This window comes from Panicum virgatum, chromosome 2K, assembly GCF_016808335.1.
Source record: "Panicum virgatum strain AP13 chromosome 2K, P.virgatum_v5, whole genome shotgun sequence".
NCBI classification, from domain to species: domain Eukaryota; kingdom Viridiplantae; phylum Streptophyta; class Magnoliopsida; order Poales; family Poaceae; genus Panicum; species Panicum virgatum.
Genome location: NC_053137.1, coordinates 38,151,907 through 38,165,040, shown reverse-complemented (window position 1 = coordinate 38,165,040; position 13,134 = coordinate 38,151,907). Strand labels below are relative to the sequence as shown.

Below are 13,134 nucleotides of genomic sequence, written 5' to 3'. Positions count from 1 at the left end.
TGCTGGTGCCCTTGAGTACACAGAGCACGAGAAGGCTCTCAAGTTGCTCTACGCACTTGACCGCTCTATGTGGGATCTCAAGGTGAACACGATCATTGAGTCTGCAGGCTATGAGACTCTGACCGTGAACGAGCTTTTCAGCAAGCTCAAGGCCACGGAGGTGGATAACCAGACACGAACCAAGCTCAATGGTGCCCCTCCTTCCAAGAGCGTTGCTCTTGTGAGTCGCCCAGGTGGATCGAGCTCTAACGCTAACTCTGCTCTTGGCTTTTCTCTTGCCTCTTTGCCTTCTGTTTCAGAAGAGCAGCTAGAGACGCTGGGCGACGACGACTTGTGCCTTCTCATCAGCAAGTTCCAGCGAGTCTACCACAACAGGCAGAGGAAGAAGAACCCCGGGTGCTACAACTATGGCGATCTGAACCACTTCATCGCCGATTGCCCCAAGAAGTCCGGCGGTGGCCAGAACAACTCCTTCGACTACTACCGCCACCGCGACCGCGACGAGGGAGGCTCCAACAAGGAGCGTCGGCGCCATAAGCACTGCAGTCGTGACCGGGGAGGACGCTTCGACAAGGAGTCGCTCAAGAAGCGCTTCCAGTACAAGGCCAAGAAGCGGGAGAAGGCCTTCCTGGCGCAGCTCAGCGACCTCGACAAGAGCTCCGACACCGACCGCTCTTCTTCACCAAACTCCGACGACGACGACAAGAAGAAGAAGAAGCGGGACAAGGAAGCCATCGGCTTCATCGGCCTTTGCTTGGCGGCCGGTCGACGCAAGAGCTTCTGCACCATGGCGGGCGAAGCCGATGGTGCTCGTGCGTCTTCGGATGGACATGCTACACCGACGCACTCCGGCTCTTCTCCTGGATCCGAGAGCGATTCAAGGTAAACTCCATAATTGACCTACTTGATACAGAGGTTAGTGAGTTGCACACCGCTCTCGACAACCAGAAGAGGCTGCTTAAGGAAGCAGCTAGAGAGCGTAGAAAGCTTAGGGCTGAGCTGGCTTGTGCTAGGGAGAAATCTAGTGAGGATGAGTGCGCTGGCTGCATATCTCAGATGAATGATCTTGTTGCTCTCCGTGCCAAGCATGATGAGAACGTCACGAACTTAGATGTTGCTAAGACTTCGCTTTCTGACGTATCTCACGAGCTAGCCAAGGCCAAGCATGAGCTTGAACTTGTCAAGGATGCTCCCATTGTTAGTGATGTGCTTGAATGCGATGAGTGTTCCATTTTTAAGTCTGATCTAGCTTCTTTGCAGTCCAAGTTTGCTACTATTGTTTGTGAACTAGAGGAGCTTAGATCTAGGCCTGCTTTGCTTGGCGCTTGTAAACTTTGTCCCACGCTTAGGTTGGAGCTAGAGGAGAAGAACGCTTTGATCAAGTCTTTTGGAAAGACTAAGGTCATAGAGTCTAGCCCACCTATTGACTGCTCTGTTTGCCCTGGTTTGATTTTTGATTTGGATAATCTTGCGGTAGAGAAAGCCAACCTGGAGAATGAGAATACCTATCTTAGGGCGATTCTTAGTTGGGTTTCTGCTAGTGAGCCGCGGTTGGGCATGATGATCAAGCAGTTCAAGCGTGGTGATGGGTTTGGGGTCGGTTACACATACACGAAGTCATACTTTGACAGGTTGTATGGTAAGATCGGCAAGGCTGCTGGAAACACTACTAGCACGAGCACGCAGCCTTCGCTTGTTGACCCCGCGGATGGTGTGCTTAAAGAACCACCGAAAGCACCTCCGCAGAAGCAGGTTTGGGTTCCAAAGCCCAATGAGCTGAGGAATTTCCTGGACACGCTCCCTGCTGCCATAGCCCAGGTTGCCCAAAAGAAGAGGGCTGCTCCTCCCCGTCCGCAGGCTAGGCCTCCACCTCCTAAGCGTGAGGTGAGGTGCCACTGCGAGTTCTGTGACAGGGAAGGTCACCTGGAGGAGTTTTGCTTCAGGAGAAAGCGGGCTGTGAGGAGAGAGCAGGAGAGACGGAACGCGAACATGTACTCTGCTCGGGTGCATGGTCCTTCTCGGCATGGCGGTAGGCTAGATGCTAGGGCGCGCCGTGTAGGTGGAGGTCAGGGAGACGGTGGTGGTTACCGTGCTCCAGCGGGTGGTCGCTTTGCCGGTCGTGCTCCTGGTCGTTTTCAGTACGGCTATGGACCACGGGACCGAGGCTTTGGAGGAGGTTTTGAGGCTCCACGCTTTCCTCGCGGTGGTGATCGTCAGCCTTGCAGTAGACGGGACAGGGGATACGCTTTGCCTGACTTTGGTTACCCTTATGTAGAGCAAATGGCTCGTCACTGGTTTGCTTCTCACTTCGCTAACCCCAGTGTCGAGACGTTTGCTCCCCCTATGTCTTGTTGGTGATGCAGGTTGGTGGCTTGGAGAACAAGTGCTCCATGGATCTTGGTCTTATGCAGGTTTGATCAAGACTTGATTGTTCTCCAAGACTGATGGATAGCTCGTGGTGGTCTGTGTATCATATGTACATTTGAGTTTGCTCTTTGAGTTCTTTGTACACTTTCTGCTTGTGACTTGTTGTAGATTCTTTATCTCATTCTTGCTTTGCTTGCTAGGTCTGTACTTGTGCTTTGGTGGACTAGCCACTTTGTGTGCTAGTTTTTATGGTTTTATTTTTGTCATGACTCTTGCTAGCTCAGGGTGTGTGTTTTGTTCAGTTCCCCTCATGCTTGTGTAGCTTTTGCTCCTTAGGTCTGGTTGCTAGCTCAAGTATCTTCTTCATATAGTCTTGCTGCCTTGGTTCATGTTGTTGAGTGTCTTTAGACTTTTCTAGGAATATCTTTTGTCTTGATATGTTCTAGAGTGTCTTTTGGTATACTTTTGCATGTAGCTTGACTAACACCTAATCGTTTGCTTGAGTTTTGCTCTGGATTTTTGGAGTTTGCTATTTTCTTGTGTCCTAACTTCTCTTGTGCTAGGTATCACTTGTTGAGGGGGAGCTCTACCTCAGGTGCCGATGATGATCCGGAGTTACTGTGCCGGCTGCAGGCTCCGGCCCCCTCTGCTTCGACTACCTCAGCTCAGGAGGACGATCCAGTACCACTACTTCCACTTCAATCGTTCACCTCTACAAGAACCTGTTCGAGCAGAAGATGGATCCGCTGAGGACGCAGGGGAGGTGACCTCGAGCTTGCTATGCTCTAGGTCCAGCGGGATCTTCATCGAGGTATGAGAGCGTTCGGCTTGTACGTTTTCCTCTCATGATGGACTGGTGGTTTTCTGATTGTTGCCTTTTCCATGGTACTCAGTTGGATTCATTGGTCTAGTCCTGTGTGTCTTTGAGCCGTTGTATTTGCTGAATTCTTTAGTTGCTTAGCTTTTGGCTTTTCGGTGTCTTTCTCTTAAGTTTTAGCTAGGTTAGTTGCTTGTGCATATGCATTGTACATTTTGCATTTTGCATTGTCTCATTTGCACTAGCATTCTTGTATACATTGCTATGATCCTCTAGTGCCTGCTAGTGTGAGTTGATAAACTTGATCATGTATAGCTTGCTTCATTGTGTATATGACATGATCTGAGTTAAGCTATTTTGATTTGAAAATCTGAAAACATGATCACCCTGTCTTGGCTACTAGCATGTTAGGGCGTGTTGATGTGCTTTGCTATCTTATTCATGCTAGTGTGCCTTTTTCATTCAGCAATTCATACTTGAAATTATCTAAATCTGATAAAATTGCTTGAACTGTTCTTGAATTGGATTGAAAAGATCCATGTGGGATTGCTTGTCGCACTGATCGAGCTTTCGGGACGGCTCACTTTGCACTTGTGAGAACCCGGGCAAGGCTGTGCATGACTGAAACGAGTGCTTTAAGCTTCTGATTGTCTTTCGGCATAGGCTTGGCCTCGTTGCTAAGTAAAGCATGACAAGCTTTCAACCCCTGGCATTAAGAATTGCTTGATATAAATTTGATTGAAAAATGAATGTTGGCAACTTGTTTTGGCTGCTTTGGCTCACCTGTATGAGTTTGATTAGCACTGCTTTCCATTTTCTACTTGTTAGTGCTAGATCATGGGTGATGATTTTATTTCTCCTAAACTGAACTTGCCTAGCTCTAGACTGATTTGATATACCCTGTTGAGCTAGATGCAGGTCTAGTTTATGGATGCACACGTGCTTGAGACTAGATATTGCTCATATCTTTGTATCCCTGAATGCTTTCACTTACACCTCCTGCATTGCATTCATTGCATAGCATCTGTTCAGGGGGAGTTTCAGCTTCAGGGGGAGTTTTGGGTCTTGTTAGACTTGATGTGTGCATGTGCCAACAAGGGGGAGAATTTTGAGAGAAGTGATCGAACAAGGGGGAGACTTGTTTGATTTTTTAAAAAACTTGTTGTGCACAGGGCTTTGAGAGTGCATCATTTTGGGAGAGTTGCACGTGTGAGAGGGAAAAGCTTTGTTTGGTGAGTTTCTGCTTTGTTCTTGGCTTCTGGTTTTCCTTGTTTTCCCTCGGCTTCTTGCATGACTGCGTCGAGCGTTACCTCTGTTTTTGAGGAGTCATGTTTTGGATTTTGATTGATTGCGTCGAGCCGTTGCCCTTGTCTTAGGAGATCGATCTCTGCTTGAGTAAATGACTGTTTCTGCCTTTCTGAGCTTTGTGTCACTTGCTTGAGTTCTTCACTTTCTTGCTTCTCATTTTATCACTTCTCTGGTTTCAGGTGGTGAGTTGACAATGCACTCATCAAGGGGGAGATTGAGGAATGTTGAGTACTCTATCCTGCTTGTGATGAGTGAATTGTCAACCGTGCGGTGTGATCGTGCGCTTGGTCTTTGGATTGCAGGTACACGGGCGTCGAGTATCGACGGGGAGCTGCCGTGGAGGTGTTGTGGCCGATGGACCGTGCGGTGGACGGCGGTGAAGGGCAGCCGGGACCGGAGCTCGGACCGGGCGGCAGCTATGGCGTCCACTCCTGGATCGAGGGCGCAAGCGGCGATGGAAGGCGGGTTTCTTGGTTTGCGCCACAAAACTAAGGAGGCGGACGGCGGTTGAAGACGGCGAGTCGTGGAGGCACGGGCGTCAATCTCGGGCCTGACGGAGGCGACGGGCGTCGATGGCGTCTAGGGCCTCGCTGCGGGTGAGGAGGTGACGGGCGTCGAGCGGCGTCTAGGGCCGTCAGAAGGCCGAGGCGGGAACAGCGTCTAGGGCCACTGCGTGGAGGCGGGAATCTTCCCGCGCGTGAGGTTTTGGCGGTTTTCTCAAAACCGGCCATCTACCTGGGTTTCGTGGACCCTCCAAAACCGCGGACTGAATCTTCATCAAGACGGCGGCATCGCGGAGAAGACTTCGTTTCGAAAAAAGAACCTCGGCCGTCGGATGAGATCGTGTACAGGGGGTGCTGCAGGCCAACCGGTCTGACCGGTCTAACCAACCGGTCTGACCGGTCCCGCGGGTATAAATACCCCTTCACTTGTGTTAGGTCAAGTGCGGCTTTTGTATTGCGTCCGTGAATTCTTTGTTTCCCCAGGTCACCGCCCCTGTGTTCCTCTTCCTCAGTTCATCTCTTTAGGGTAGATTTGAATGTTGTTTTTGTGAGAACTCTTGTGGATTTGATTGGGAAAGGAGGCCCTAACCTCCTCGTGCCCTCTGGGCGGTTTGAATCAATCCATCTCCTCGTTTTGTTCCTTGTTTGATGAAATTTCGATTTCGTTTTTGGTGCACTTGGTTGCGAGGAGTCCATGAGTTCTTTGCTGTGATTCCCGTGCTTCTAACCCTGTCCTAAACCGTCTGGAATCACTGGCGTGTTCGAATTTGATTTCTTGAGTTCTTGAGAAAACTCCAATCCCTTTTGATCTCTCCCATAATTCTCACGATTCGTTGATCTTTAGGACGAGATCTTTTGGGGATATGTTCATGGGTAGGGGCGAAGCAATCCCCCAAGTTTCATCGGTTTTCGTGGTCGTTTGGTCGAGATTCACCGTTTGAATCTAAGTTTTCGGGGATTTTCTGGGTGCCACCGGTCAGACCGGTAGGCAAGACCGGTCAGACCGGTCCAGCGCACCGGTCAGACCGGTCCAGGCAGATCAGTTTTGCAGTTTTCCCGATTCGCTTCCGATTTGCTTCGTGGTTTCGCTCGCTCGTTCGAGACTTTTTGTGTTGGTTTAGTTTTTCTATAGCTATTCCAAACTTTGTCCAGAACGCTTGAGGTCTTGGGTGATTTTCGGGATATAGGCCGACGGTTTGAATTTCGGAAGAAATTTTGATCGGCTCCCATTCACCCCCCCTCTGGTCGCCGGTTTCGGTCCCACAGTAGTAACTAGTAACAATGCATACTACTGTACTTTATCCTGTTGTCGGTAGATTGTGTCGGCAAGGAGTTGGGAAACGTTCTTAGAGATGTAATGTTCAGAGTATCTTTGAGATTTCCTCATGTCATCTCGATCCGTTCGGAAGCTGCTAGGAAGGATGGAATGAGTATCCGGATCATCCATGCCCGCTGGCGTATCTTTTGACTGGAAAGTACTTTTGAGTGTACTTGTTTTGGATGATTAATTAAGACATAATCTTTTGTGTGTATTGGGTTTGGGGTGCTTGTCTGTGGAGGAGTGGGCATTTTAGCCGTTTGATGTTGTATTATTTATTAGTGTATTTTCATGCCTTTTGCCTAATTGCCGGTCAAAAGCAAGACATGTACTTGATATATATGTATTATGTATTGGGGTTTTCTGCCTCTTGCCACTAGATAAGTTCTCCATATGTTAATTTTTGTGATTATCTTTGTTAAGGACCTACCATGAATGATAATATTCAGCAGCATATGTTATGATTTTTTTTTCTTCAGCATATATGGATGTATTATGTTTGCTGGGCTTCAGTACTGAACTTGATTCTATGGAGTATGATTAGTGATAATAGGTGCATGCAACACTGGCTGACTTTGTGTTGAATCCTTTGGCTGAATGCTAGTCAAGCATGTGACATACCATGTCTCAATGCTGGTCATGTAGCACACAAGCACTGTCTCATGTTAACCAGCAATTAGGTCCTGGTCAATGGGTTGAATCTTAACCATGTGAGCATCTTTGGTTACTTTCCTTATATTCCCATCATTTGGCCTCCGGATTAACATAATAGTGCATATTCAACACATGCTAAGTAAGCTTTTATGTCTCCTGGGGAGCTTATTTCCAAAAGGGAAGGAAATGCATATGACCTGTCCTAATCTGATTTCTTTTACCTGTACTTCCAGGTATGTACAATTGTATTACTGCTTGATTTACCTGTAGCAGCTAATAACATGTACTAATTGATTCCTCCATTTTGTACACCATGGTTTGTATGCCAGTTTTGAAGATCTGCAAATGTTGTACTGGACCACAGTTACAGTTGGTCTTGGCCTTGTAGCTCAGTGCTTTTGATTCGTTGCCTAGTGCACCACTAGCGATTTGGTTAATAGGTGTTCACTTCATTAGTTTTGCTCTGTCTGCAGTGGTCCAATGATAAGCTGTTGCTAGTCTAGTTTAGGGGCCTCTAATATGCCGTTTCAGCCTGCTGAAAGGTTACGCTGAGTAGATTTACTGATGATCGATGAAGTTACTTCAACACTTTCTGCAATCAGTTCATCAATGTCGCCTGTGCGAACCGAAATGTTGTTGTTCTTTGTGGAATGCAAACATGCAGTGCCAAGAGTCGACTAAATATGATAATGACAAAAAAAATTATTGTAGAACTTTTCATGTCCATGTTTACCATTTCATGGTAGCTGGTTGACAGATGCATGCACTAGCATTCCTTGAATTGTGTTGACATGGATGATGCATCTCTGAATTCCTAACTAATTGTTGTCTCCTCACAATTCCCCAACCTGTTGTTTTCAACATATGAAAATATGAAATGGAAATACAAACTGACTCTACCTCTGCCTGGTGTGGGAGAAATTCTATTTTTATATTCTTCAGGAACGTCCAAGCATGGATCTGATTGGAGTTGTTGTATCCGGTATGAACAATGCACATGACATATCTGCAGGTAAGGAGCAGAAACAAATTCTGTTATCGAGTCCATTCTCGATCCGGTTGTTTTCACATCTTCCAGCCTACTCCTACAGCCTGTCAATGAGTGCCCGTTTAGCAGTGTAAAGGGTTAACTGCATCCCTGAGCAACCCCAGCAGCAGCATTTCAGGTAACCTTGAACGCTTGAGGGTCATGAACAGACCACACCTTGGTTTCATTAAACAATCCGCGAATCAATCTTGCTTGCAGGCAAGCATGGATGGCCACTTAATCCTGTCCGCGGCGCGGCGCGGCGCACGGTCCTCAATCATGGCGCTGCTCCTCAGCACCCATCAAGGGTCCATCCATGATCACATTGCGATGCAGGTAAGTAGCCTATCTGCCCCTAAACCCTTATCCTAAGCAATAGAAAAGGAGCTGGAGCATGCACTTGGACTCAGAAGTGTCCCCTCCAAGGCACAAGTGTTGACTGCATGTGGGGTGGCTGGTGGGTGTATGTGGAAGTCTTGAGATCCCTGGCACCGTCTATATAAAGAAGAGCTAAATCACTGCCCAGCATCTTCACCCCATCACTATCATCATCCCAAGGAGAGCACAGCTCAGCTCAGCTCTGCAACCTAAACCTTTGCATTGCTTCGCTGAACCCCTACTTGTTGGCAAACATGGAGAAAGGGAAGAAGCAGCAGCAGAGGGGGAAGCTGCAGAGGGTGCTGAGGGAGCAGAAGGCCAGGCTCTACATCATCCGCCGATGTGTCGTCATGCTCCTCTGCTGGAGTGACTGATCTTAAGGCTGAAGGAGCAATGCGACTTTCTGTTCTTTCTTTTTTTTTCACCTTTTCCACCTTGCAATGTTAGGTGGGTGGATCTCATGATATGAAGGCTCTTTGTTTTCTTGCCTCTTGTGGAAGGCAAGGCTACGTGCATATAGTGTTGTAAAGATGGAGAATGCTAGATGTTAATACAGACTAACAGATTCTTTTTTTTTTCTCTCTGGAAGTTGATCTGTCTGGCTTCTGAACTTTGAAATTACTTCAAAAAATGATTCAGAAATCAGAATCGGTATATCCATTTAGCGTCAATTTGTGTGCTTCTTCTGCAAGCAAGCAAGCATGGTGGACTGTATCGGTTCATTCAAAAAGGAAGTGCACCTAAGGTTGCTTCAGATTGAAAAATTAAAGTGCTGGCTTGTTTTACTACGATTAATAACCAGGACAGACCACACTACTACAAAAATGATTTGTAACAACACCTCAAATTTTTTTAGGGGCGGATTAGAAAATCACTCGTTCCAACAAATGAGGTGCGAGTACTGTAGTAATAGAGCCGCCCCTGAAAATGGGTGCCATTTTTAGGGGCAGTTGGGGGTGAGCCGCCCCTAAAAGTGGCATTTTCAAGGGTGGCTCATTCTCCGCCTGCTCCTAAAAATTGCCTCATTTTCAAGAGCGGGTGAGGCCCCCATCCGCCCCTACAAATAATTTTTCAAATTCCACTAAAAATTTGTTTAATTCAAATAAAACAGCAAAACATTTCAAAGAATTCGGGTCGCGTGTGGAGGCCCTACCTACAAATGAATTTTTAGCATTATTTGAAAAACGATTTGTAGGGGCGGTGGAGGCCTCACCCGCCCCTACAAATCCATTTTTAAGTTACAAATTTATTTTTAGGTGTGGCCGGGGCGCCACCCGCCTCAAAAAATAGATTTGTAGGGGTGGGTGACTCCTCTACCCCGCCCCTAAAAATATAGACGATTGGTTGTGTCAGACGATGATCCGTGAGCTTTAAAAGGTACAAGGCGATTGGCTGCAGAAGAATCGACTGACCCACCCTACCACGTCTCTTAGGGTGCCCCTCTTTCCCTCTCCCTTATCTCTTGCTTCACCCCACCTCTGCCTTATCTCTCTCACGCTCTCGTCCTTATCCCTCTTCCCTATCTCACTCTGGCAAAAGCCACACAGCAGCGGCGGCGCAAGGCCACGCGGCGAGGGGGCGCGCAGCCGGGGTGGCGGCGGCCCGCAGCGGCACAGGGCTGGGGCTGCAGGGGCACCCGCGCCAGGCCGCAGTGGACACGGCGGGGGCACATGGACGGCGGCCTCAGGCGGCGCCGGCGGGGCGCGGAGCAGACGCGGGTCGAGATGGCGAACTAAAGAGTGGTGAATAGTTCTTTTTAAAATAAAACTTAAAACGTCGCCGGCTATCCGAAACAAATACGGAATTTAAACTAATCGGACTAGCCAAGATTACACCCCTCTATCTATTACTCACACCTTAGAAAAGTATTCTAATTGAGCAACTAAGGTACCGGAGCTCACCTACACAATTCTAGTTTGCAAGGTCACACAAGCCTATACAACTAGTACTCAAACAACTAGGGAGCTCCTATACATACTAGTATGCAAAGCGCACAAAGCCTAAGCACAACTAGAACTTACTCAACTAGCAAAGCAACACAAGCTAAACTAAAGAGCTTAAATTACTTAACTACACAAACTAAGCAAAGTGGCTAACGAGGCTATTTAAGCCAATTAGTCACGCAAGGGGGCTATTTCTAAGCTACACAAGAAAAGAAGAAAACTAGCAAGCTACAAAAGCTAACTAATTATAAGAGCAACTACACAAGCACAATATGAGTAAGTAAATACAAGCTTGTGTATGTCTAGAAAAACTGGTACAACCGGTTTTGCAAATCTGGTGCCACCGGTTTTGCCCGAGTAGAGAACTCCCAAACTGAAGAGTGAGGCTAGAGAGCTCCGAATCAAGCCAAACTTGGAGATGATGATTGAATTGACTTCCTCAAGCATATCTTCAAGTTCATGTACTCAAAACACAAGCACCCAAGCACCGCTATATCGAGCAACTTCACCACAACTGTAAATTATGCATAAAGAAAAATCAAACTATCGAGGAGACACAAGATTTTATCCCGAGATTCACTTGGTTGCCACCAAGCTAGTCCCCATTGAGACAAGCTCCAAGGTTGCTGCCGATCCTCTTACTAGTGGTGAATCTCAAGTCACGCTCTCCCATGTGAAGTGCTCACACCGAGCTCTAGCACATGATTCAGCCGGACCACTTGTTGCTCTTCGCGTCTCGCTCAACTAGAGTTGCTCTTCACGGCTCCCGCGGGGTGAGCATAATACCCTTCACAATCACTTCTCCGGAGCACCACACAATCTTTTTGCGGGCTTCACGATGGTGACACACCACCAATCCATCTAGGAGGTGGCAACCTCCAAGAGTAACAAGCACCACGAGCTTGTAACTCGATAACTTAGTGCAATCTCTTGCAATCTCTCAATGCAACGCACTAGAATAGCTCTCTCACTTAGCGGAAATGATTTTCTCTAATCACAAGTGAGTTGGAGGGCTCCCAAGCACTCTCACACAAGGACACCAAGTCCCCAAGGTGCTCAACAGACGAAATGGCCGGCCACAACCTCTATTTATATAGGAAGGTCCCAAACTAGCCGTTACACTCAAATTCTGTGAAAATAGAGCTTTCGCGGGCTGTCCGCCTCAGAGAAACCAGACTGTCCACAATTCAAACCCAATGGCTAGAACTGCAATGATTGCGTGTCAGAGTCGATCATCAGAGCCCCGGGCAGACCGTCCGCCATTCAAAACCCTGAACGCCCAGAAACAAAAACATTTCTGACTAAAACTGGAAGTGACTTGCGGACTGTCTGCTCCCTAGGGGAGGACCGTCCACCGCACAACTTGGGACAACACCCAAAGTCCAGAACGGTTCCGTTCGTGTTCAAACCAGAATCCGGTGGACCGTCCGCCCCCAGCAGCGGACGGTTCATTGGTCTATTTTCACCAAAACCAATCATCGGTAAGATGCTCATAACTTTTAACTCCGTCAACCAAATTAGATGATTTTGGACTCTATGAAAAGTTTATTCAGAGGACTACACAATCCAACTGAATAAGTAATCCAAAACAAAATGGATTAAAGCAGTATTCCACTCCAAGAGCCATCCTAGTGTTCGAAGAACACCGAAACACCTTTCTTTCTTCCTCAAGTTGATCAACATCAACATCAACACCAACACCTTCTCCTTTGCAAATGTGCCAAGACCACCAAGTGTAAACCACCATGTGCATGTCTGTTAGCATTTTCATAAATATTTTTCAAATAATTTTCACTTGCTCTCACCACGCCACTCGATCCTAACACATCGTAAAAGTTAGATCTCTCCAAGTGGCACTAGATGATCAATATACAAACAAGTTTGCCCCTCTTAATAGTATGGCCATCTATCCTAAATATGGTAAGCACTCCTCCACTCAACCTTAGACCGGTGAACTGAAATGCCCTAGGTTATACCTTTGCCTTGCGCATTTCCATTCAACCTTCATTTTTATCTCCATCCTCCAATTGTTGATGCAACCAATGCACCAACACAATCATAATGATATAATCCACTCCATATCATCACATGACCTCTTTGGTCCATTGGTCTTGACCTTGCTTGCTCTTCATCATTGTCTCGGTCTAACGGTGCCAAGTCTTGCCCAAGCTTCAACGTCTCGCGGTTCGTCGCTTCAAAGCCTTGACTTGCCCTTCACCATTGCAACCGGTCCATCAAGTCCAGCCTTGTAATCTTCTCCACCTTGGTCACGTGACTCCATATCATGTCTCATATGCAATGAGCTCATTCTCATCATCACTTGTGGACTAATTACCAGTGTATATCCATATGCCACATTATTTGTCCATCTAATATTGTCACTCAAGCAAGGACCATTCAGCGGCGTGCTGCGCGCACTGCGGCCTCTGTCGATGTGGCGGCACATGGACGCAGCGGGCTGGGGCCGCGGGCCGTGCACAGCAGCCTCCGGCAGTGCCGGCGGGGCATGCGCGGCAGCCTCTGGCAGCGCGGCGGCACACGAACGCGGCAGGCTGGGGCCGCGGGCCGCGCACGGCGGCCTCCGACGGTGCCAGCGGGGTGGCGGGCTTTGGCCGCGGGCATGCGCAGGGCGGCCTCCGGCGATGCCGGCCGACCGTGGAGCAAAAGCATCGGGCTGCTGCTGCAGGGCGCGCGCGGCAGTCTCCGGAGACAGTGCGGCTCGCGGACGCGATGGACGGGGGCCACGGGACGCGAACGGCGGCCTCCGGCAGCACCGGCAGGGCGCAGAGTGGACGCGGCAGGTTGCGGCGTTGCGGCAC

The 13,134-nt window shown here is 48.2% G+C and overlaps 1 protein-coding gene across 1 annotated transcript; it reads left to right on the top strand.

The window, feature by feature from the left end:
* The first annotated feature begins 8,546 nt into the window (after nt 1–8,546).
* On the top strand, nt 8,547–8,948 carry LOC120696020. The gene has a single exon (XM_039979190.1). It carries the CDS (start codon nt 8,627–8,629, stop codon nt 8,744–8,746), a length of 120 nt encoding a protein of 39 aa, XP_039835124.1. The 5' UTR covers nt 8,547–8,626; the 3' UTR covers nt 8,747–8,948.
* Nucleotides 8,949–13,134: the final 4,186 nt, after the last annotated feature.